The sequence below is a fragment of the Caloenas nicobarica genome, chromosome 24 (assembly GCF_036013445.1).
Source record: "Caloenas nicobarica isolate bCalNic1 chromosome 24, bCalNic1.hap1, whole genome shotgun sequence".
Taxonomy (NCBI): Eukaryota; Metazoa; Chordata; class Aves; order Columbiformes; family Columbidae; genus Caloenas; species Caloenas nicobarica.
In genome coordinates, this window is record NC_088268.1 from 1,838,891 (window position 1) to 1,864,886 (window position 25,996).

Consider the following 25,996-nt stretch of genomic DNA (forward strand, 5'->3'; position numbering starts at 1 on the left):
TTATTTGCATATTGTGCATCATTATTTTTACATTATTTGTGTGGCCTGTGTTAGTATAAATAAGACATCTAATTTTATTTTAGATCTAATGTTACCAGAGGACTAAGCAAGCCTTTTGCAGTGCTTGCAGATACGGCGTTACTGTATCTTAAGACTGCAAGATGATTCTTGGCTTTGTTAAGCCCTGTATCAAAACAATGCTGTATTCAGGAGACTCCAGCAGCATTCACAGATCCGCACTGGGCATGAGCTTAAGGCTTAACAAATGCAGAATATTGCTTTACAGCAGAACAATGAAGCATCTGAACATCAGCATCTCGTGGCCAGCTGACTGCAAAAGGAGCCTCTGAGCATCTACACAGAAAATCAGTGAGATGCTGGGGTTGTACCTTGGTGCCGAGGCTTGTGGAATAAATAGAGGTGGCGTTAGACGTCAGTACAGAGTTCTGTTAATTGTGCAGTGAATACAGAAAATTGGGAAGGTGGTATAGTGTAGAAAATACCTTAGAAAGCAAGGTCAAAAGTCACCAACAGCTGATGTGGCTTTAGGTTATGTTCGTCAATACACGGATGCTGCTGCATCGGGGCATCGGCAGCGACGTGAATGGTTTTTGTTTCCTAAAATTACTGGAGAAATTCAAACAAAGTAACAGAGTATCAGCTGCAGTCTTTGTTTTTGGTGTGTTTCTTGATCTTTCAGTTGGGCTGCAGGATTTTATGATTCTGTCCAGTTGCGGGATTTTGTGGTTCCTTTATAGCATCTCTTGTAAGAAGGGTGGTTATTTAGAAGCGTAAGCAAGTCCTTGCCTGGACTCTACTCAGACAAACCGAGCGTTGCAGAATTCATGCACCACCAAACCAGAGAGATGAAATCAGGCAGTACCTTCCGCACGATGCAAATCTGTCCAACCACCAGTCATCAGGCTGGTTTTTGCCTTTCGTGCTGCAGTTTTGTCCACTGATATATTTGAAGTTATCGTACCCTTTAATACAGTGGGGTATAATCCGACGAACAAAGCTGAATTCCCAAAATTGAAGGCAGAGATAACTGTGGTGCGGCAGGTTACAGTTAATGTGGCGGGGGCAGATAGAAGAACCTACCTGACTTTTGAGCTTTCTTTTTCTCATTACTCTCCTTCTATAGATTATGTGCTTTTATTGAACAGATAAAAAAGTTGATGTGTAGTCTGGTGCTTGTGCTGTCCCAAGCCTGTTCTCTTTCCTGGTTGGATATAGGATCACAGGACAATTCAGCTTCAGGAGATGATTCAAGGCAACGCTGTGATTACTGCATGAAGATTTTACAGCATTCCAGCCAGACTTTTCACAGGAAAAATTCAAGTATGTTTTATTGCTCTGTGCAGCGAAATCAGGAGCAAACTCCTTTCCTCTACCTGTGCTCAGTAACAACTTTCTCACACGTGGACTGGAATAAAACCACAAAACATTTATGTCGTGCCTGGAAACTTTTCAAAGAAGTTCCTTTTGTCTCACTCTCTGTTTCAGGGCTGCTACGCATCTAGAGATGTGAGAAGGGCCCGCGGTGCTTCCCTGCGGCAGGAGAGGCACAAATGGAAGTTCAGGGACTCCTGTGTTTAGTGGTTCGCTGGTATTTTTTCAGCACAAGGTTCATACTTCATGTTGAAGGGGAGGGATTTTAATATCATACCCATTTCTAGCAACAGTTCCCAGTTTTAGCCTTTATTCAGCGTTCGTTAGCGCTACCTTAGCATCCATCCTCCGTTTCCCTTTCTCCTGAAGGTTTGCAAAGCTGCGTAGGCGACTCAAGGCTCAGCCATGGTGGAGCCGAATGAGCCTTATCAAATCAGTCACTTTGCTCCAATATTTATTTGTTGAGGAAGATGCGACACCAGTCACTCAGAATTTACTCTTTTTCTTTTGGAAAAAAAAAAAAAAAGACATCATTACAAAGGGCTCTTTAACGTTATTTCCGAGCTGCCTGTGAAAAGCGCAGCTGAATGGAGCATTCCTGCCCTCTCTGCTCCCCGGCACAGGAAAGGAGTGGTGCGCAACGCGCTCCCAATGGCATTTCCTATTTGGTTACACTGGCAACATCTGAAAACTGAATTCATGCAGGACAACTGCAAGCAAAAAATTCACCTGCGCGTTAAATGAACTCAAATTCCAATTTGTCCAGCCCTCGGGATGGATCAAAACATCGTAGACATGCATATTCAGAACCGTGACAGACTGGGGTTGTTTTCCGAGTGCAGGAGGTGATACTGACTGGACACTTTTCTGTCTGTTTTCCCAACTACAGCAAGAATATTTTAGCTCTAGTCCTGCCAACACAAATCCTCTTCATCTGAGTTCTCTTGTGATGAGGATGATTTTCTTTCCTACACTTTATGAGCAATTTGCTGAAAGACTTGAAAGGCATTTCTTTCCTGCTTGACAGCTGAGTTGATTTCAAGATTTATCTAAAATAAAGTATTTAAGTAGCAGCAAATACCTGCTGTCACATGTAAAAGGCACAATTGTCTGACATGGTGAGTGAATTGTGGTTGAGCAAAACCATCTCACTTGACCAAGAGAAGAACAGATGTGTCAGTGCAGCTGCCTGTACATCCTTGCATTGAAAAACAGGTAAATATGATTTCACTGCCAGAAATCTACTGAAATATTAAATACTTCTGTTTGTTCATGCTTTGGAGTTATTGAATAAGTTGGAAATAGATAATAGTTTGAAACCATCAGCTTTTATTTTTTTAGCCTTCAGTGGTACTAGGTTAGGTGTTGAGTGTCTAACACTGATCCATCTGTAGCACTTCTGTATCCTGATTTATTCGCTTTTGCTTTTTTTTTGATAATGTTTCATTTACTTGAAGCCACTGCTGTCCGTTTGAACTGCAAGTCTCCATCTTTGTGCTGTGACTTTTATTCCGTTTCTGGAGCACCTGTGTAGCATCAGGGTGAGATGTTACTGAGCACCTGCTGATGTGGGAAAGATTTAGTGTGTCTGTGTATAATGCAGAAAATTATGTCAATTTGGGATCAGTGGTGGGAAAGGAGGAGTTCCAGCTGAGAGAAGGTCTTTTGCTGGGAGAAAATGATCCATAATATCAATAGCTGCACTTCAGCTCTCTTAAAGTAACAGAAAATGAGACGATTGGTGACTTGATGTGGTTTTTCCAGCAGTTCCTCTCCTCAGATATCGGGCGGATGGAAGGAAATGGTGTTTGAGGAGCCCAGCCCGTGTGTGCCAGCCCTGGCACGGCCCAGCTCCGACACTGCCCCAGTTCTAAACCAGCAGTAACGCCGCAGCCGGACCAGCTTCTTTTTGTTGCCATGTAAATGCTTAATTAGAAATTCCCTTTCCCATTTGAATTGCGGCGTTTGGAGCGGCGGTCGCAGGGTCGGGTGCCTCTGTCGAACGCTCCGCGTCCTGCAGATGTTGTTTGGGAGTGTGGGTTCCAAGTCTTGCCAACTAACTCTTTTCTTTATTTGTACTGAGTGCATTTGAAGTTGCATCATTTCCTCGGTAAGAACGGTTTTATTTTTGACTGGAGCGTTTGTCAGGTGGGAGAAATCCTAAGTGTGAGTGCTCTCTGGTGGCAGAGATTTCTGCTTCAGTTCTCTGATTTCTGCAGTGTATTTTCCAGCGGCGATTGGATGTCAATATAGGATGTCTGGACTTCAGGATAAATTTTTTTTTTCCACTCTTTTACCTAAAAGTAAAAACTACAAAACCAAGTTAAGAGCCTTTTTTCTCGCCTTGGCAATCTTCTTTCCTAGACCCCCATTCCTCTCCCTTTAAATGATTTATGTTCTGTGACCTACTAGTTTATATTTTCTCACTGTCAATCGATGTTTTAACAAGGTCATAAAAACTAGTAATAAAAATTTCGCGTGAAAGAGCTGACGTTCTTCATCAAAATAACATAGAAAAATTGAATACTGTGACTTTCTTTCTGGCTGCTGAGCTAGGTTTCAGATGCTGGAGTAATAACTAGAAAATTCAGAAGATTATTCAAATAATACGGAGATTATTCAAACAGAATCGTTACAGGGAAATCTTTTCTCCTTGAAGTGATGTGGCTGTCATTATACATATAAAAAAAGGTTTGACGTGGGGGTGTCGACCCCCAGGAGCAGGGACAGGGGTTGCTTTTACCAAGTGTGCTGGAAATTGCTTTTAATAACAGAAATCCCAGTTCTGTATGTTAATATGCTCAGTACTGAAATAATTACACCGTCCTTTGTGCGCGCCCCGACTGACGAGCAGCTTCATTGCCTGGTTTGGTGACCTCGCCTTGCAGAAAAGAGCAGATTTAACAGAATTTTTACCTCCCCGTTCAGACTGCTGGCCCTGCTTGTTTTCTTAAGTTTTCATGAGCTCTTCTTGGGCAGGGAATAGCAGGAATGTCACACCGAAGCAACGCGCTAGGAAAACAGCCGCTGCTGTTCTTGGCCGGCGGTTGTGCTGAGCTGATGAAAAGAGGCTTTATCAGCAGGGAGGGGTGACGGCTCCTTTTAGGAACATCTAAGCACAGCTCCGGAATTTAAACTCGGGTGCTAAGAAGTAAAGGAAAATGAACAGAGAGGTAAATTGGGAGATGAGTTGTTCATTAAGTCTGTATCCTTAAAGCCAAGCTTGAGAATTGTCCATTTCATAGAATCACAGAATCATTTTGGTTGGAAGAGACCCTCAGGATCATCGAGTCCAACCATAACCCAACTCCAGCACTAAACCATGTCCCTGAGAACCTTGTGTAAATGCTGTTTAAACCCCTCCAGGGATGGTGACTCCAGCACTGCCCTGGGCAGCCTGTTCCAATGCCCCACAGCCCTTTGGGGAAGAAATTGTTCCCCAGATCCAACCTCAACCTCCCCTGGCGCAACTTGAGGCCGTTTCCTCTGGTCCTGGCGCTTGTTCCTGGGGAGCAGAGCCCGACCCCCCCTGGCTCCAAGCTCCTTTCAGGCAGGTCAGAGATCAGAAGGTCTCCCCTCAGCTCCTGTTCTCCAGCTGAACCCCCAGCTCCCTCAGCCGCTCCCATCACACTTGTGCTCTGGACTTTGTCTGGCCCAGAGATGGATCTGCCTCCTTTTCCTCCTTAGACTAGACATGAGGAAGGAATTGTTGGCCCTGAGGGTGGTGAGAGCCTGGCCCAGGTTGGCCAGAGCGGTGGTGGCTGAACCATCCCTGGAGACATCCCAGGCCAGGCTGGACGGGGCTCTGAGCACCCTGAGCTGGTGCAGATGTCCCTGCTCATGGCAGGGGGGGCACTGGGGGAGCTGGGAAGGTCCCTTCAACACAAACCATCCTGTGATTCTCCTTCTCCCTCATCTTCATCTCCCTTATGCCACAGAGGTTGAAGACACAAATCATCGGGGAAGCAGCAGCAGGTCAAACCGTCCTGGCTGTTGGGCCTGCGGAGCCCCGTGGTGCCGCAGCCGTAGCCGCGCCAGCAGAGACACATCCACCCGTTCTCCTCTCCAGGCAGTCGAGGCCACTGAACTGTCAAGGGAGGAAACTTAAACTGTGCTCTGCTGCCAAAAGTTTACATAATTCATTACTTAAGGGAGAGGTCAGAGTGCTGGGTACTTTCATGGTGACTTGGCACCACACTTCAGTAGGGATGTCCCTTTTTGCCTTCTCTGCAGCCATAAGGAAGCCCCGTAACCTCTCTGTGCTGACCACAGACCCTGCAGCCGTGTGTCTGGCAGTACAGTGGGGCTTAAAACCTCCTCCCGAGACTGCTGTATCTTTCTTTTTATCAGTAATGCCGTCAGTGGTGGTTGTGCGCCTGCTGTGCCGTGACGTTCGGAGTCTATACGTTCTCCATTGGGCAGCTTGCCTTTTTGGATGGCCCAGCTCCAAAAAGATGGGAAGGATTCTGCTGATTTTGCTGTCCTTGTGCTGGTTTCCATTACATATGTATGTCCCAGTGTGATTTGATCTCTTGCTGTGTGTATTTGGTTTTTCTCAAGCTCTCCCATGTATATGCAGAGTCCTTGTGCTCCAGAGAGGGCAGGAGCCGAGCGGCCTGGTATCCGATCTCTGCACACGTGTGTCTTCTGCTGCTTTGGATCCTCCCAACACCACCATTCCCAGCTGCTTTGTGCTTCAAAAATTAAAATTAAGGATGGCAAATGGCAAGGACCGAGTGCGTGAGGCTTCCTTTTCCCCTAAGCCTGTCCTAAGAGTTAGGCTGTCATTCTGTACCTCGTACCAGTTGCTCGGCGTTGTTGCCTGTGTGTTATTCATCATTTTTGTTGCAGGAATTAGCTGCTGAGCTGCAGTTGGTATTGCTAATTATAATGGCCTTGTCTTTTCTAAACCATTTTTGGTAGCTTTCAAACAACATGCATCTCTCTAATATTAACGTTTTTGCATTTTAAGCGCGCTAATGTTTTAGGAAACGCATATCGGGACTAACCTCAGTTAAAACTGAATGCGGGTTCAAGAAGATGTTTTGCAATTCTTGTGTCTTTTCAGTGAAGTATTTCTGGAGGAAGCTGGAATGAGAGTTAAAATCACTCTTTGGAAGCAGAATGCTGGCCGCCAGATTCTATTTCTTGAGTTTTATTCCACCTGCTAAGGACTGACGCTGCCAAGATGCTGCAGAAAATTCTCAAATGAACAATAGAAAATGTCACGCCTGTCACCACATGGGGGTGGTAATAAATTCAATAAAATGATGCGAGAGTTTGTGCCGGAGTCTGTCACGGATCTGAAGGCCCGTGTGGTCTCTAGAGGTGTTGTGGTGCCATCTAATGTTGTAAGGTTTAAATACAGGGTGCAGACAGGTTTTAATGGTAGAAATGCCACAGTTTGCATGTCGATCTCTACATCTGCAGGTAGGGTTTCAGAAAGGTGCGGTTTAGGGTTGTTTTTATGCATTCTTAAAAAGCTTCCGCTCGATTTAGCAGCGCTGGTGATGATCAAAGCGTCTTCTAGCAAACAGGACGGAGTGGAAGGTAATTGCTTGTAGCTTTGTTTAATTTCTTGCAAATGTGATCAGACCTCGGAGCGGCTTCAGAACTTGTGCTTCTCTGGCCTGAGCTGGGCTGACAACTGCAGAACGGGAAAAAAGAGTTTGCCTTTAAATCCCCTTTATATGAACTCATCACAAACTCATCTTCATCAGTTGTAGAAACAGTAAATTGTATTAACTTGAACCTCGCTAGAGAATTTCTTAGAAACATTTGTTTCTGGCAACACGTTAATGGCAACAGAAATACCTGAATGTGCAGAAAAACAGCTCGATTGCCTCGGCAAAGCAAAAGTTTGCTCTGCTCAGAAATCGGTGTTTGTACCTCAGTAATCGGGTCGGTCGCACATCTGTAAGTGAAATAGCAGCAGAAATTTCCTTTGTACGTGGTAAGACTCAAGGCTGGCCCTAGTTCTGAGTCCTTATTGCACAGAGACATAGTAGGACACAGTGGTGTGCCACGCTGGTTGGGTAATTAATGTCCTTTGTCAATGTTTTATCATAACGTTTTATCATAATGTTTTATCATAATGTTTCAGTGCGATGATGGATTGAAGAATTCACCTGGTGAAACGGGCAGCTCACTTGGAAAACACATTCTGGAGCTCTACGTTTACCTAATGCCCTTTTTCCCTTTTGTCTCATCCCGGGCAGGTTTGAAAAAGGCCGGATTTATACGTTTATCGGGGAAGTGGTGGTTTCCATGAACCCTTACAAAAACTTGAACATCTACGGGCGGGACATGATTGAGCAGTACAAGGGCAGAGAGCTGTACGAGAGGCCTCCTCACCTCTTCGCCATCGCTGACGCCGCCTACAAAGCCATGAAGAGGAGATCGAAAGACACCTGTATCGTGATATCAGGTAAGCTCAAAGAGCTTTGCATTGTGATGAACGCTTCTGTATGAAATTCTAGGCTGAAGAACAAGAATGATTTGACTAATGACAGCGTTTTAGAAAAGGAAACTTATATAAAGCTGTGGTGCTGGAAATACGATCTTCCCAGTTTTACAAACCAACAGGTAAGTAGGTCTCAGTAGGTTTTTACCTACCAGCCTCTGAAAAACAGTTGGAAAAGTGTTGCCTGTGTTCTTAGTTGAGACAAGCTCAGAGAAAGGCCAGATGCAAATGGTACATTTGCCGTCTGCGACTTCAAATGATTGTGTTTTGAGCTTGGAAATGTTTGGCCTCACAATTTGCCTTTGAATCTGTGTGTGGAGACCTTAACAATAATTTCTCAGCTGATTCAAGAGCTGGTGTCAGTCGTCAGCTTAATCTGTGCACGCAAAGCAATAACTTGAACACGAGCCCTGGAGCTCAGGAAGAACAGAACTGCTGATTTCTGTCCCTGTGATGCCTGGCCGATGTTTTGTTCTCTGTTTTGATGCCGGCCTGATCACTTGTGGTGGCTCTAACAGCGGCAGCGGCGCTTGTACCATGAACTCTCGCCATCCGGATCCTGGCACTCGGCTTCCTTGATGTCCCCGTGGTTCAGCAGCTCTGAAAAGCGAGAGCCCCGCGCTGGGGTGTTGAACAGAAGCCCCTTGTGTGGCGGTTCCCGGCACTGCAGGCTGATGTTTCTGCTCACACAATGTTCCTTTTGATGCTCGGGGTACCAGGCCCTTCACCGACCTGCAGAATCCGCTGTTGGAACCGCCTCAGAGTCAGCCCAGTGGCAACGAGCGGCAGGGTTGTGGCTGTTTGAAAAAGGGTCCAAGTACACAAAAATAAGGTTGCTTAAAAAAAAACCCAAACCAACAAAAACAACAACAGAATCAACCAAGCAAACAAACAAACAAAAAACCACAAAAAACCCAACAAACCCCTACAACCAACCAAAACCACAGAATCCCAGAATGTCAGGGATTGGAAGGGACCTCGAAAGCTCATCCAGTGCAATCCCCCCGCTGGAGCAGGAACACCCAGATGAGGTTACACAGGAAGGTGTCCAGGCGGGTTGGAATGTCTGCAGAGAAGGAGACTCCACAACCTCCCTGGGCAGCCTGGGCCAGGCTCTGGCACCCTCACCATGAAGAAGTTTCTTCTCATCTTTCAGTGGAACCTCCTGTGTTCCAGTTTGCACCCATTGCCCCTTGTCCTATCACTGGTTGTCACCCAGAAGAGCCTGGCTCCATCCTCCTGACGCTCCTTTCCATATTGATCCCCATGAACGAGGTCACCCCTCAGTCTCCTCTTCTCCAGCTCCAGAGCCCCAGCTCCTCAGCCTTTCCTCACACGGGAGATGCTCCACTCCCTTCAGCATCTTCGTGGCTGCGCTGGGCTCTCTCCAGCAGTTCCCTGTCCTTCTGGAACTGAGGGGCCCAGAACTGGACACAATATTCCACAAAAACCGCCAAACAAACCAACAAAACAACCAAAAAACCCACAACCAACAAGACCCAACCAACCAAAACCACCAACAAACACCACCAACAAAACAACAGAAAAACCCCAGAACCAACCAAAAAAATCCCAGAACCAACCAAAAAAAAAAACCAAACCGCAACCAACCAAAACCCCAACCAAGCAAAAAAAAAAACCAAAACACAAAAAAACCCCACAACCAGCCACCATAAAACCCCAAACAAACAAAAAAAACCCAATGAAAAAACCCACAACCAACCAAAAAACTAAAACCAAGCAACCAAAAACCAAAAATCCCCACAACCGACAAAAAAACCCCAACCAACCAAAAAAACCCCAGAAAGACCCCTCACAACCAACCAAAAAACCCCAACCAAACAAAACAAATAAACCCCACAACCAACTGAAAAACCGCAACCAACCAAAAAAACCCGCATCCAACCAACCAACAAAACCAACTGAACAAAAGCCAAACCAACCAACCAACCAACACCCCAACCAACCAAATAAAAACCAACCAACCAAACCCCAACACAAACAAAACTGATAACAAAAACCCCCAAACCGAATAACGAAAAACCCAAACGCCCTCAGGGTAAAATGAAGAGACACCGTTCAGTGATTCGCTTTGGGTTCTTTTGGACGTTGTGTCACGTTTCTGTCTGTGTCCTCAGGTGAGAGCGGGGCTGGGAAAACCGAGGCCAGTAAATACATCATGCAGTACATCGCGGCCATCACCAACCCGGGGCAGCGTGCCGAGGTGGAGAGGTGAGAAAACCCCTGAATATAGCACTGTATTATTACATCTACTAATTACACGCTGATTTTTCCAACCATTTTTACCGGATTTTTACCAGACTTCTTCAGACAAGACTTTTTTACTCGTGGAATTTTGCAATATTGATTGCTAAAATTACATTAAAAAATATATATATTTGGAAAGTTCAAACTTTCCGAATAAAAATAGTCTCTAGAAATCTTGTTTCCTGTGGCAGATTTGCCACAATAGGTTGATGTTAGAAGAGCATCTTGAGTGTATTCCGTGGCCTTTCAGGCTTGCGTGCTCCTGCATTGCAAAATGGGCTTATCAGCCTTAGAGTAAAATGTTTTGAGCAAAGAACAGACTTAGAACCTACCCCGACAAAAATGTTGAAAATGACTTCCAAAAGAATTCGAGAAATTGATTTTAAATCTCACACATGTAAAGAAACTGAATTTTTGATGCTATTTTCAGCGGGGAGATCTGGTTTTTGGTTCCCATTTACTTGGCTCTAAGGAACACGGCGGAAGATTCGCAGCTGATTTCCCGTGGGATCGTTGATGTCAAACACATCCACCCAAATATCTCATCAAAGAATGTCTCTGCTGTTACTAAATTCATCTCTAGAAAAGCCTGGAAAATAAAAAAAGCATCATTGATTTGAGTCCGCAAGTCTGGACTTACCCCGTTCTCTTTCCGTTTGTGCTGCAGAGTGAAGAACATCCTCCTGAAATCCAACTGTGTGCTGGAGGCCTTTGGCAATGCCAAAACGAACCGGAACGACAATTCCAGCAGATTTGGAAAATATATGGATATCAACTTTGACTTTAAAGGAGACCCAATAGGCGGGCACATCAATAATTACCTCCTAGAAAAGGTAAGTCACGTCGCTTTTAGACTTGGAGGCTTTGGTGTAGTTATTTTTGTAAAACGGGCTTTGCCAATAGAAAATTTTAATTTTCAGTGTTGTCTGTTATGTTACATATGAGGGCACAGAGTCTCGTTTAAATCCAGGGCTTGATTTTTTTCTCCAAGAGTTACTATAAGTAACTGAAATGCTGGTGGTTTAACACCAGGTAAGGGACAAAAGCTTATGTGCATATAGGTGTATGGACTTTGTATCCAGAATAAAAGCTGAGATTAATTTAATGTCTGCAAAACTCCTTCTTTCTAAGTTCCTGCATTGAGATCTCACTGCTGGATAAAGAAGATATTTAGGTCCGTAAGTAGCAACGGTGTGCCTGAGAAGTGTGATTCTGGAATAAAGCCACAGCCTCCTATGGTCTTTTAGTAACTTTGGGTTTATATATTTCAAGTGTTCCTACACATTTTTTTTTTTTTTTCACATCATTAAGTGGTGGGAGAAAACATTGGAATATGTAAAACTCTGTAGAGAAACTGGGCTTGATCTCATGTGTGGACACGTCTGGCTTCAATTTATCTATTTGACCACATCTGCTAACGTGCCTTTTTCTGTGTGTTTTTTACTTTTCCCATTGTTTCCCTGGAGTCTATTTTCAGACTAAACATTTTCTTTTAAAAAACAAAACAAAACAACAAAGCCAAACACTGAACATGTGATACTTCCATGCACAGGAGTGGGGCTGCAGCTGCCGTGACTTAAACCTGGGTCATTTATTTCTTATTCTTGACTTCTACCCAGTTACATTTCTTTCCATTTTGAAAGCAGTTGACGTTCTGGTCCAAACACAATTAACTTTGTGCAGCAGGAACACTTGCCTTGTAACTCCCCATAGTTCAAACTTGTAGCATAAAATAAGGATATGTTGCTTGTTGACTGAATTTCTGCTGCATTTAACTGGGGTTTTTTTTCGGGTGTTTTACACTGGTTGGGAATGAACGTTCTGAAGTCAGAGCTGTCGCTTGCTCCCTAAAACAGAGCAGAGCCATCACTTGTGTGGTCGCTGCGTTCTGTTTACCAGCCTGTCTTGGGCTTGGAGAAGTGGGGTTTTATTTCCAGTGATTAAATAACTCTTATCCTAAAATGATATTTTATTTGACTCTTCCATGAAAGCGATTCTGTGGTTACCCCAGAGGGTTCCCGGTTGGAAGCAGGATGTTGTAGCTGGTACCCAAGCTGGTCTTTTTGATTCTAGACTTCAAACTCCATGGTCGTGCCTCACAAATATTGTTCCTAACAGACTCATTGCAAGATTGGCTGAGTTTGGGAGTGTCCTGGCCATCGCAACCCCACATATTGCTGTCTAAAGGTTGGATAACAGGCTGTCCACACCCACAAACACCCATCTTGTATTTTCTTCCCTTCCAGTCTCGTGTGATTGTGCAGCAGCCAGGAGAACGCAGCTTTCATTCTTTTTACCAGGTTTGTATTCCTTTGCTGCAACAAATGACTATTTAAAAGTTTCCTGGACACAATAGGCAAAATATTTCAAGCTTTCACCCTCTCGGGTGTTTTGCAAAGGGTTCTCTTGTTGTTGCGTCTTGGGTGATGTTACATTCTCTAGTTCCTTGCAGAGGTCTGCTTTGGGGAAGGAGCATGGGAAGATTTATTTTTGTCTATCCTCCAGTCCCGTATTAACACATTTGTAAACTTAAAAGGAGGCTAACTAAACAAATATGGTAGAACACGGGACTTTGACTCACTGTTTTATTTGTAATAAGTCTAATCCCTCTATTTTCTCTGGAGGCCTTTAGTCCATATGGAAGTAATTTATGACACCAAGTTGACTTTAATTTTTTGCTTTGGGTTCTTTTTAATGTCTTCCACATTGTACGGTGGTTGCCCTGTGCGTCCTTTGGGGGAAATGTCGGCCTATTAGTATAACCTTTATTCTCAGTTTCGCAGTGAGGGGAGCGGAGGTTGGTTTATTTATTTCCCGCTTGCCCAGTGCTCAGGCCGGCACGTTAGCACCTTTCTCAGGAACGTGGCGTTTCCATGTCGGGAAGTCCTTGCCAGGAGCCATCTGTGACATGTCACAGCTGTAAACAGCTGAAAAGCCCCTCGAGACCATCGAGTCCAACCGTAACCCAGCCCTGGCACTGCCCCATGTCCCTGAGAACCTCATCTCCGGTCTGTTCAACCCCTCCAGGGATGGTGACTTGTGACTCCAGATACTGCAGCTGATTCTTCTATAGCAGCAATTTCATGTTGTTATGGTTTTGCTTGTCGAGCAGATGAGTAAGAAAGAGAAAAAGGAAGGATGTATTTTTTTTTATTCACCATTTCTTCAAATGTTCTTTGTACAGCTCCTGCAGGGAGGGTCTGACCAGATGTTACGTTCTCTGCACCTTCAGAAGGACGCGTCTGCCTACAACTACATCTGTCCTGGGGCACAGCTAAAGGTGAGGGTGCGCTCAGTGACTTAGAGGTAACTTGTCTTAAAATTAGAAATGCTTCTTGAAATGCTTGAAGCACTGCTGAGCTAGCAAAAGCTGAGACCAATATTTATGGTATGAGTATGGAAACATTACACCATTATGCTATTTTTAATGGAGTTTCTGCCTCCAGAAGACAGGCCTATGTGTACTTGTGCGTGCTGCGCTTGTGTCTGTGTGCAGAAAGCAGTCAAACGGAGCAGGAGAGACACCACCTCTGGTAATAAATGCAGGCACAGATATTTGACCCGTTACCAGTGTCAGACTCTTCACGCTTCGTAATGGGTAACTTAAGCTGCTTTCTGGACCAAAGAGCCGGAAGGACTCATTTTTTTTACAGCAGGAGCATTGAAGTTACTGCAGCATTCATTCTGCATACTTGCCCTCTCTTGGGGGACTTCTGAGCAGGAAAGAAGGGAACAAACCCTGAAGTTTTTAGGACAACAAGATCCTGAACACTTCACGTCCCTCTGGAGTTGTCTCTAGCATTGTCCAGACAAAAGGCTCCCTGATTTCCTGATGACTTTCTTGAGATAGATGCTCATTGGCAAACAAACCCACAGACCTTCTCAGACAACTTGATCAGTTTCTCTAGAAATCTGCAGTGAAAAAAACCCAGATGGGTGGGAGGGCAGGGGACAGAGGCTCATCTTGGTGACCAGAAATTTATTGCTGGTGCTCTGCAGCTTCCACTCAGAGGGACTATGGCCACAATACTTGTAACTGTTGTTCTGACTTTTTTATGAATCGCTTCTACTTTTTCACAATAAATTGCACTAGGAAGGTACTGAACTGTTTAATCGTGCTGCGATGGATTTCTGTGTATCATTGGTGCAAGTATTGGTGTATACAGTGCGAGGTTCAGTGTAAGCTTATGGGAGGGCATGAGAATAAGCTGAAAAATCTCATGACATCTGAAAAATAGCAAAGTACAAATCTATTCTTGTAGGCCTGCAAAATCTTTGCTTTCTCACAGCTGATTTCCATCAATCCCCTCATGTCCCGAACGTCTCTTTCCCCTCAGTGTTCCATCAATGACGGTGCAGAGTTCAAAGCCGTAGCTGATGCCATGAAAGTCATTGGCTTCAAGCAGGAGGAGATTCAGACTGTGTACAGAATCGTGGCCGCCATCCTTCACTTGGTGAGTCCTGCCCGCAGGATGGGCAGACGCTTCTTCAGGAGGGCTCAAGTACACTCGCGCTTCTAGCAGCTCCGATTTTCTTGCTGCAGAAGCAGCTGGAAGATCTGTTGGCTGGAAAAGTGTCTCCAGTTTACAGCTCCCAGTGGTGAGTGAAATTCCTTGGTGAAACAGGACACTGCAGTCATGATGGGAGATCACGTTTATTCCTGCATATTCCAGATCCCAAAGCAGACACACCACCGAGTACTGGGAGCTATGAAATGCTCTGAACAGGAATCGGTTTGGTTTAGCAGTGAGGGGTAGGAAGGTCTAGCAGCACTGTGGTTTTGCTGGGAGGATGGTGCCTCACTTCATGGTGGCGGCTTGAGCACAGCTGGATGCAGAAGACCTTAATTCTCTGCATTCTGATGCTACAGAAGTCCTTCCTTCACCCGCGTTCTCCTGGGACCCACAGAGCGTCCTCCCCTGCGCAGGTCCCTGTGGCTCAGCTCTTAAGTCTCCGCAGGAAGGTGGTGGAGAAAACTCAGTTTCTTTCCAATTCTGTCTCCTCCTTGGAGCAGTTGTGCCCCGGTGCTGGGGAAGGAGCGGAGGCAGAGCCCAGCCAGGACATCCACACATCACGCAGTGGTATCGCTACTTAATCCTGGTGTTTGGTAAGGAAGCCGCTGTGGCAGTGCGCTGTGAGCCGTGCTGCCGCGCCATCTTCCCTGGAATGTTCAATTACCTTTGTAAGCAACAGCATTACAATAAGAACCTGGCGTTTCTGTGGCGAGTGAAGGTGAAATACTGCACCAAGCATTTGGATACTGCACGTCTTTGCCCACCTCTAGATTCTGAATCTTGAGATAGTGTTTGGTTAAACCTCTGGAAGTGTTTGATGTAGTTTTTTCCCCAAAAGCTCCACTGGACACTGAGTGGCAATGCTTTTCTTTGAGTCAGGCTTTGCTGCTTCCTCTGACGTTGGAGCTTTGTGGGTATGTGGATACACAAGGCTCACCCTTCGAATATCTTGAGAGATTTACCGACTTGAATAGCAGGTGGAATGTGGGTGACCTTGGGGTGTACCGATTCATATTCATAATTAACATTGAGAGATCTTGTTTCTTGCTACTTATTGCAGGGGAACTTGAAGTTTTCTGTGGATGGTGATACGCCCGTGATAGAAAATGGCAAAGTCGTGTCTGTCATCGCAGACTTGCTGTCAACAAAAGCTGACATGGTGGAGAAGGCTCTTTTGTTTCGAACGGTGGCTACAGGTCGGGACGTGATTGACAAACAACACACTGAACAAGAGGCCACCTATGGCAGAGATGCCTTTGCAAAAGTGAGTTGGAATTTCCTTCCTCTGCGTCTGATTTTGTGCGTGACAGTAACTCGGACTCATTTCTTTTGCTTTTGCCTTTTGTTTGAGTGCAACAAAGAACGGCGATGCCTGAGAGAGGCATTCGATGTTGAATTGTCTTCATAATTGCGCATTTTTCAGTGCTCAAGTCCCGGTAGGATTCCTGGGTGGATCAATAGGTACAGAGCTTGCTGAGATGCAGGAAATCTGTGTTTCACACGGATTTCTTTCTGAACATGTGCGCTCCTGCATTCTGCGGGGGCTGCAGAAGCCGCCGTCCCCTGGGGTGACACAGCACCCGCCGTCTCCTGGGGTGACACGGCACCCACCACAGCCAGCAGGAAACAGGGCAGAGCTGCTTGCTGGCGTCTGCAAAAGGAATGCCTGCACAGGGTGAATATTTGGGGAAACACAGGGGGTTTATTTCCTTAGCAGTTAAATTCAAAGGGCAGGGAGTGGAGCAGTAACATCCTGAACCTAGCCTGGAAACCCGAAGTGCTGTCGTTACTTTGAAAGGTGGATACTGATGAGCAAAGGAGTGACAGTTGTCCTTCCTTTGCTAAGAAATCAAATTACAAGGGAAGAAAAGATGAAGTCGGGGGATCCTTCATTATTAACTTGACTTTTTTTCCAAAGATTATATGTTTGCACAGCTTCACAGTACATTTTAAATGTGTAGATGTCAAAGATACCTATGCCTACAGAATATTTTCTTTTCGAAAGGTGAGCAGGAACATTTTGCTGCTGTTGCATTCAGTTGTTAGGTTTCTGTAAATGAACTCCAACTTGCTGTTCAATGTTGTTAAATAATTCTCAAGTATGGAAGTTATTAGGGAGCTCAAAAGCAGAGTGGAACCAAACCAGGGGATCTACTGTACCTAGTGACTTCACTGGGATTTAGACTTTGTGTAAATGAGTTTTGGGACAAAGAACAAAATATATTTTCATAGACTATTTTCTTCCTGTCAGGAGCTGTTCACTTTTAGCAGACTGTTATCTGTAGCGCTTGTGTAGTTACTGCAGCATCTTGAATTACGCCTTGTAGCACCTTGTGTCGCGTTTACCAGAAAGAACAGGGACAGATGCAGAAAAAATTCCTCAGCATTTGTTTCCTGGCAGGCGATATACGAGCGCCTCTTTTGTTGGATTGTGACACACATCAATGATGTCATTGAAGTGAAGAACTATGACACCACAATACATGGGAAAAACACCGTCATCGGCGTCCTGGACATCTATGGCTTTGAAATATTTGACAATAACAGGTGAGCCACATTGTTAAAGCACCATCCTGTGCCTTCACCTTTCGCAGAAAACTCATCACCCTTTTTTGTTACATTTTTTTTTCAGTTTTGAGCAATTTTGCATTAACTACTGCAATGAAAAGCTCCAGCAGCTCTTTATCCAGCTGGTTCTAAAGCAGGAGCAGGAGGAGTACCAGCGAGAGGGGATTCCCTGGAAGCATGTGAGTGATTTCACAGAATCCCAGAATGTCAGGGGTTGGAAGGGACCTCGAAAGCTCATCCAGTCCAATCCCCCCGCCGGAGCAGGAACACCCAGATGAGGTTACACAGGAAGGTGTCCAGGCGGGTTGGAATGTCTGCAGAGAAGGAGACTCCACAACCTCCCTGGGCAGCCTGGGCCAGGCTCTGGCGCCCTCACCACGAAGAAGTTTCTTCTCATCTTTCAGTGGAACCTCCTGTGTTCCAGTTTGCACCCATTGCCCCTTGTCCTATCACTGGTTGTCACCGAGAAGAGCCTGGCTCCATCCTCCTGACACTCCCTCTTTCCATATTGATCCCCATGAATGAGTCACCCCTCAGTCTCCTCTTCTCCAGCTCCAGAGCCCCAGCTCCTCAGCCTTTCCTCACACGGGAGATGCTCCACTCCCTTCAGCATCTTCGTGGCTGTGCTGGACTCTCTCCAGCAGTTCCCTGTCCTTCTGGACCTGAGGGGCCCACAACTGGACACAATATTCCAGACGAGGTCTCACCAGGGCAGAGCAGAGGGGCAGGAGAACCTCTCTGACCTACTGACCACCCCCTTCTCATCCCCCCCAGGTCCCATTGCCCTTCCTGGCCACAAGGGCCCAGTGCTGGCTCATGGTCACCCTGCTGTCCCCAGCACCCCCAGCTCCCTTTCCCCTACACTGCTCTCCAACAGCTCGTTCCCCAACCTATACTGGAACCTGGGGTTGTTCCTGCCCAGATGCAACACTCTACACTTGCCCTTGTTCTATTTCATTAAATTTATCCCCGCCCAACTCTCCAGCCTGTCCAGGTCTCTGGATGGCAGCACAGCCTCCCAGCACCAGCCACCCCTCCCATTTTGGTGTCATCAGCAAACTTGCTGACAGTCACTTTATTCCCTCATCCAAGTCATTGGTGAATGTATTGAATAGTACTGGTCCCAGTCCCAACCCTTGAGGCATGCCACTACATACAGGCCTCCAACTGGACTCTGCCCCATTGACCACAACTCTCCGGCTTCTTTCCTTCAGCCCGTTCCCAGTCCACCTCACTACCTGATCGTCCAGTCCACACTTCCTCAGTTTAGCAGTGAGGGAGGGAGAGCGCGGTTTGAGGGCAGGAACAGCACGAGTCCCACATCTCAAGTGACTCCACACGTGTGCTCCCGGCGATGTCGCCAGGACATCTGTGTGTCCAGACAGCTGTGCTGTCGGACTCGCTGGCTGCAGATCAGGCTGTGCGAGAAGCTGACCATTTATCTCACGACATTTCCATATTTGCCATGGTTTGGGAAAATCAGCGATTCCAGGTCTGAGGTAAAACACATGGTGGCATCTGTGCGATGCCACACACACCACCATGTGTTTCTGTTCTGAGCGCTTATGTATTTTTCTAGTTATATTCAAATGTATTCATCAAAATCTTGAGTTCTGTTCAAATTTCATAATTCAGAGGACGAGATACGCAGTTTTCACTGTGGGACTGTGCACGGCTGAATTTTTAAAGACATTTTAAAGTGTGTTCTGCACCAGTTGATTTTTAGCAAAGGCCTTGAGATTCGTGTGAGGCATTTGGAAGATCCCCTGCTCTGCCGTTCAGTGGCAGAGGAGCAGCCTGTTAATTTGGAGTTAGCGATCAACATATTGAAAGCTGGTGTCGCGAAGCAGTAATTTAGGGTTCCGCTTACTGCAGAACAATATTTAGATTTCTTAAAGAGAAGCGCGACTTAAAAGAGTTCGGTGGCGTATTCACTCTGTTATTTACTGCATGGGGGAAATATGCCACGCCGAATGCTGCTGGCCTTCTCTCCAGATGCCCGTACCCATTCATGAAGCAAACGTTCAAACATTCCCTCCCTGATAAACATTTGCACCAGGGGCCGTGTCTTGGAGCTCCAGAGGCAAACTCTCAGGCGAGGCCTTATAATCGTGTGCAGAGCAGACTTTCAGGAGACAAAAATCTTAGGAAAAAAAAGAAATTAATGGAGTGGAATAGCAGGAGGGATGGCTCAAGCTGGGTACCTGCGCAGAGGTCCACCTGAGCATAGGAAACTACGAACTTTTGTATCTTTACAGACCATTCACACCATGATTCAGTCCAATAGGAATATTTCACTTGGGCCTTCTTGCTTCTCATTGGATCTTCTCTGATTCCACATGGGCCTTTGTTTTGTTCAGCTGTAGACATTGTTTATGGCCCATAGCCTTGCAGATACTGCTTTGTCTGAATAAATCCGTTCTTCTCAGTGAAGTGCAAAATAGACCTTATCTTATAAGTGTTCAGTGTAGTTTGTAGTTGCTTTTGGTAAATATGAGCAGGACTTTACAGCTTAAAATTTTAGCAAATCCAGCTTACCAGGTAACATGAAGCAAAGAGTGTATTGAAGATCATACAACCTTATATCCCTAAATAATCCATTACACTTAGTGTGCATCTACTTAAGCTAAATGATTAATATTGAACTTAAATTGGGCTCATCCACTGACCTGTGAGTAGTAAAACCGTTGCCATACAGCTCACTTATTTAGCAGGGAGAGCTCAAAGGGGACTCATCCAGGCTGTTGTATTTATAGAATAAAGTGGTTGACTCGTAGTCAAATTGCACACAGTAGGAAAAGTCTGCACGAGACTCCCTGTGCCCACAAGTTCCCGGTGTTCGGTTCCCATTCTGCTTCCCCGTGGGTCTCCTGGAAGGAGTTCTGGGCCTGGCTGAGGCTCAGGCCTTTCCCTCCTCTGGAGCCTGAACCAAACTGCTGCTGGTTTGGCTGAGGGGGATCGAGTGCATCTGCCACAGCCGGTTGCTGTGAACGGTGGGCCCCGTTTTCTCTGTTCATCAGCTCAACACTGGTATGCTCCTTTTCCACTGACCAACATCACAAATATACCTGTTCTGTGGTTTTTTACAGATAGATTACTTCAACAACCAGGTCATCGTGGACCTGGTGGAGCAGCAGCACAAAGGGATCATCGCCATTCTGGACGACGCCTGCATGAACGTTGGAAAAGTGACGGACGAGATGTTCCTGGAGGCTCTGAACAACAAGCTGGGGAAACACGCGCATTTCTCCAGCAGAAAGGTAACCTGCTCCCCCGGACTCCCCAAACTCGCTTGCTTTCCTCCATGTGATGCCTTTGCTATATTTTTAGATGGAGTGGAATAAGGAAAAAGACTCGCTGCGGTTGGAATCAGTGCCATTGAGAGACAAAAAGTGTTTTTTTAGTTAATACATGTAGCTATCAATTTTTTAATACTATATCACAGACATTTTGTGTCCCTCTAAACCAAATGCTGGTCTTTTGTATTGTCCCCAAATAATGGCCTGATCATTGCCAGCATTTTCAGTTCAGATTTCACTTAAATGACAACTAACATGGTGGCCTTCTTGCAACATTTTTTTTTTTTTTTGCTAATTAACACAAAAGGTCTTGCTGCTAATTAGCACGTTAATTAGCTAGATATCTTTCTCTCTCAAAAGGCTTGGTGAAATGTTTCTGCAGGAAGGTGAATCACGGGCAACGTGTGCTCTGTCTGCCAGATTCCTGAGAGTTTGCAGGAGCTGAGGCAAATTCAGGCTCCGAACAGCCAAGGGTTTCAGCAAGGGTGGGTTTTGGCTAAAGATTTAGTGAGAAACCCAGCGCAGGAAACTGAGGATGCTGAGAAATCTGCCGTCTGCACTGCTGCCCAGAGAACAGCTCTGTGGTTGTGTTGTACTTACTGAACACTGTCTTGTATTTGTGCCTCTAAAATGAATATCCCCAAACCAATATTTGCGGCCGTCAAATTTCCTCTTCTGCTCAATGAGAGCAGCAGCCCCTAAATCCAGAGCAGTGTGGGTTCGGTGGCGCCTTGTGCGGCTCCGTACCCGGCAGAGGGAGCTCCAGTATGTCCAATGTGAGATCAGATTTATTCTGGATATAAAAGAGCTCGTGCCTTGACATATCATGATGTCATTTGTACCCAATCGATGCCCGGTTTCAACCCACGTGACGTTCTTCCCAGGCTGCTCTAATACGTAGTGACAGTGAAATTATTCACACTTCTGCTTTATTACAGCGCTGTGATTTTTTTCTTTTTTTCATCATCATTGGCTGCAAAACATGCTCGTCTCAGATTGTACCTATGATCACCCAGGCCCCTCGACTTGCTTTGTTTTGGGTACAACGCACGAATTAAAAGGCTTTATTTATTCCTCACTTGGCAGCAGATTGAACACACGATCACCAGCCTGATTAATTTGAGAATCTTTCACACCGAGTAATCAAATAAGGGCCTTTAATTTACTGATGTCTCTCTACCGGGAAACGTTTGCAATGCATCATTCAGAATGCTGGTTCCCCCTTCTCCCTCCCACCCCAGCACACCCGTTTATGTAGGTCAGAAATACAAAATTAGCCTGGTTGTATAAGATATGTGCTAAAGGCGGCCTCGGGGAGGCTGAACAGAAACAATAGATGTGCTTTGTCTGGGTAGAGGCTGGGATGACAAGAAAATAACCACTTTTTCCTCCCAGATGTGGCTCTCCTGAAGTGCCCTTTTGCTGCAGCACACCTGGCAGCTCATCTGCCACATCTGTCCTGGCTGGGGGGGACGCAATAACCTCCATTTCACAACTTCACGTGCTCGAGCAGCAGATACACAGCATGTTCTGAGCAAACTCACCTGAAGACAAGTATTTTCATGAAGCCTAATCTGTGTTTCTGCATCTTAATGCAAATTGCTTGCTTTAGTAGTGCTGCTGATTGTGAATAGTGAGGCCTGTGGGGATGGATTCGAAATCCTCTGCAGTGGGGTGGGAAGTGGTTTCTGGAGCGGTTTAGTCGGTAGATGGGAGCTCTAGAGAAAGCAGCTCGGTGTCTGTTCTGTCCTTGGCCCCGTGTCTGCAAAGGTGGATCCATCACGGAGAGAGCAGGTGATGCTTTGATACAACGGGGGAGAGGACTGGGTTTCATAAAGCACGTGGGAGGCTATAAAATGAAAATGAAAAAGAAAAAAATTCCAGCTGTTTGAGTCCTTACCTTCAGGAGTCCCTTTGCAGCACAGGAAACATGAAAAGGAAACATTGCCGGTGGCAGCATTTCTCCGCAGGGGGTGGCATTGGCAGAAAAGCCTTTGCACAGACAGGAGGGAAACAAGGAATGCTGCTATAAATAATGTTTATGGGGGGGATGATGGATCTTCCTGGCTTGCTAATTTCTAGTTCAAGTCAATATAGCCTTGAAAAAATCGACCCATAGAACTCTCAGCATCATAATTATTTCCCCCCTCCTCACATTTTTGCAGATGTCCTTTACTGGTACCCAAAATATCTTCCTCAGTCCCATCTATGCCTGCTGCAGGGCACCTGAGCTCCCTAAGCGGGAATGAAACCAAACCACTTGATTTTGTGGCATCAGTTGCTTTTGCTTTTGCTGCGGTAGTTCTGTCCAGACCCTGCAGAGCTCAGCGCAGATCGAAGCTGTCCCTAAGGAGTTAAAGCTTGTGTGCTGGGATGTGGTCTGTTGGAGAGCAGTGTAGGGGAAAGGGAGCTGGGGGTGCTGGGGACAGCAGGGTGACCATGAGCCAGCACTGGGCACTTGTGGCCAGGAAGGGCAATGGGACCTGGGGGGATGAGAAGGGGGTGGTCAGTAGGTCAGAGAGGTTCTCCTGCCCCTCTACTCTGCCCTGGTGAGACCTCATCTGGAATATTGTGTCCAGTTGTGGGCCCCTCAGTTCCAGCAGGACAGGGAACTGCTGGAGAGAGTCCTGCGCAGCCACGAAGATGCTGAAGGGAGTGGAGCATCTCCCGTGTGAGGAAAGGCTGAGGAGCTGGGGCTCTGAGCTGGAGAAGAGCAGACTGAGGGGTGACCTCGATCATGGGGATCAATATGGAAAGGGGGAGTGTCAGGAGGATGGAGCCAGGCTCTTCTCGGTGACAACCAGTGATAGGACAAGGGGCAATGGGTGCAAACTGGAACACAGGAGGTTCCACTGAAAGATGAGAAGAAACTTCTTCCTGGTGAGGGTGCCGGAGCCTGGCCCAGGCTGCCCAGGGAGGTTGTGGAGTCTCCTTCTCTGCAGACATTCCAACCCGCCTGGACACCTTCCTGTGTAACCTCAGCTGGGTGTTCCTGCTCCGGCGGGGGGATTGGGCTGGATGAGCTTTCGAGGTCCCTTCCAACCCCTGACATTCTGGGATTCTGTGGGAGCAGCTCCCACCTTCCAGCCCGTTCACACTTGGCTGCTCCTGTGCAGCGCGCTGAGCTCCGCGGGGTGGCCGTGCCCTACATAGCACTGGCCTAATTTGTGTGCTGCGTGGCCGATCCACCGCCGCCTGCTCGAGTGTCCTGCTGGAAGCCAAACCTACCAGGAAAAATATCGGCAAACGCTTCTGCTAGGAGTATTTGCGGCGTAATTTGATGTTCTGAGAGTGTGGGTTGTTCTTCTCTGAATTGGTTAATGCTAATCTAGGTTCCGATAGTGCTTCTCTACATCACAGGTTCATTTGTCTTGACCTCCGTAAGTTCTGATTTTTTCAGTTAGTCTTATACTTTCAAAGGATCAAGTGCAGTGAAACACGGTCTATGAATCTTCCAATTGTAGAAAGCGTCAATCTCAACAAACTGACTGTGAAGGGAAGAATATCAGCAGGTCCGTTCTAGTCCACCTGACAGAGTATCTTCCAAGATGCAAGGCAACAGTGAGTGTCCAAGTGAGAGAAGAACATGGGACAAGCACATAACAGTAACTCGATAGGTGCCCAGTCTCCAGTGATCTGCAGTCCAGGAACCTCCTGAATCAAGGCTGGTGTCCTTAATAGTTTCTTTCATTTTTTTTAAAAAAAAGGACGAAGAATTCCACAGTTTAGATACTCAGGTGAAGAGCTTCTTCCTTCCCATTTTCCTCCTACCTCCCTTTTCCATTTGAGGTTACATCTGTCGCCTCCTAGTTCTTGAACAGCAAAACGGTGCCCATGCTTCCCTCAAAGACTTAATTCATCTACCTGCCCCTTTTGGCTTCAAAAGCCTCATTTTTATCTTGTTCTTTTTTAATTAAGCTGAGCCTGATGGATTTTTTTGGCTTCTGTTATTCCTGAAGGAACTGAGGATATTATGGCCAGTGCTACCGAACGGCGGCCGCGGGGAACACTCGACATCATCCTCGTGGTGACGGGATGTGATGGGAAGGGGTGTTGGATGATCTAGAGGGATTTGGGACAGAACAAGCATTGCTATTGTAACCGTCTTATTTTGATCACTTCGTTTGTTGGGGTTTTTTTTGCTGAGGAGGGATATTGCAATGGAAAAAAAAAGAAGACAAAAAAAGTCATAATTTAACTCGTAGGTGCAATGTTTCTCTACATGCACAAATGTTCTTTTTGCTTAATGGTGTTTCTGAGATAATATTTGTTTAATAAGACTCTTGCCTCTCGATTTTGTACAGAGATATATTCTTATAACACATCCATGAAAAAAACTATTGTAAAGTAGTGTTACAACTGTATTTTGCATCTACACGTGCATATATGAAGTGGAATAACTGTAGTTTCCATTTCTGTTTGCAAGGCACATTGCTCTTCCATGAAACTCGAAAGCCACAGGTAATGTTTTAACGTATGTGAATGTATTTTAGCTTTGCGCGACTGACAAAACGCTGGAGTTCGACAGAGACTTTCGCATCAAGCACTACGCCGGAGACGTGATGTAAGCTGCTTTTTCAGAAAGAAAGTTGCACCTTCTAATTTTGTCCTGGAGCTTTGAAGTGGTACAATATTCTGATTTAATGCTGCTTCTGGTATGAGCCGGAATAGCTGTCATATGGAATTACAGAGCACGGCAGTCGCTTATCAATTAGATCTTAAGCTGGTGACTGGAAACAAAAGGAGAATATGGGGAGGGAGGGTGAGGGCAGAGTGGTGCTTTGGGAAAAAAAAAGGAGAGAGGAATAAAAAACCAGCACTGTTTATGCAAGAGAGCTCTACTGAGCTAATAAAATCTGATTTAGTATGATTATATAACTCTGCCTTTAAACTCTCCAATCAGTTGGAGCAGACTCAAAATACAGGGTGGTGTTAAACTGAAATGAATATCAGTGCAAGGAACGTTCCCTGTTCAGGTTGAAGAGGTTTTGGTACCCGAAGGCTGCACAGATGTCTATAGAATGTGACAGGAACGTGGGGGAAGATGCAACCAAAGTGAATTATGCCCGTATGGTAGAAACCGCACTGGGAAAGCTGCTGTCTGGGATATCAGCCGAGTGGTTTAATGGTTTAGGATTCACGTAGCTCCCTGTGCCAGCAGAATCTAAAGGGAGTTAATGAGGAAATAATGCAGGATTTATTTTATTATTTTAGGATTCAATTTACCCTTCATTTTTAAGGGTAACCGGTGTGATCGTACTGGAGCCCGTTCAGCCCAGCAAGGGTTTGTTCTGGAGCCTTTGCTGAGCGATTGCTGAGAGACAGCCCTGATTTCCAAATATTTTTCCAAGAGGCAGAAAATACAAGATGCCAGAGGTCACCATCCCTGGAGGGGCTTAAAAGATACATAGACCAGGTTCATGGCCATGGGTTAGAGCCAGGGGTGGGTTACGGTTGGACTCGGTGATCCTGATTCCAACCAAAATGATTCT

At 45.9% G+C, this 25,996-nt stretch overlaps 1 protein-coding gene across 2 annotated transcripts in view; it reads left to right on the top strand.

Moving 5' to 3' along the window:
• The window catches only part of MYO1D (myosin ID), a 148,469-nt gene that overhangs the window by 27,265 nt on the left and 95,208 nt on the right, over positions 1-25,996 (top strand). Inside the window, exons 2-12 of one of the 2 annotated variants that reach the window (XM_065651115.1) lie at positions 7,611-7,819; positions 9,994-10,087; positions 10,791-10,956; positions 12,370-12,423; positions 13,308-13,403; positions 14,461-14,577; positions 15,698-15,901; positions 17,039-17,184; positions 17,270-17,384; positions 20,295-20,465; positions 24,998-25,068. In XM_065651115.1, coding sequence (XP_065507187.1) covers positions 7,611-7,819; positions 9,994-10,087; positions 10,791-10,956; positions 12,370-12,423; positions 13,308-13,403; positions 14,461-14,577; positions 15,698-15,901; positions 17,039-17,184; positions 17,270-17,384; positions 20,295-20,465; positions 24,998-25,068 — 1,443 coding nt within the window. Of the gene's footprint in view, positions 1-7,610; positions 7,820-9,993; positions 10,088-10,790; positions 10,957-12,369; positions 12,424-13,307; positions 13,404-14,460; positions 14,578-15,697; positions 15,902-17,038; positions 17,185-17,269; positions 17,385-20,294; positions 20,466-23,968; positions 24,184-24,997; positions 25,069-25,996 lie in introns of those variants that run through there. The other variant, XM_065651116.1, reaches the window with a different exon arrangement.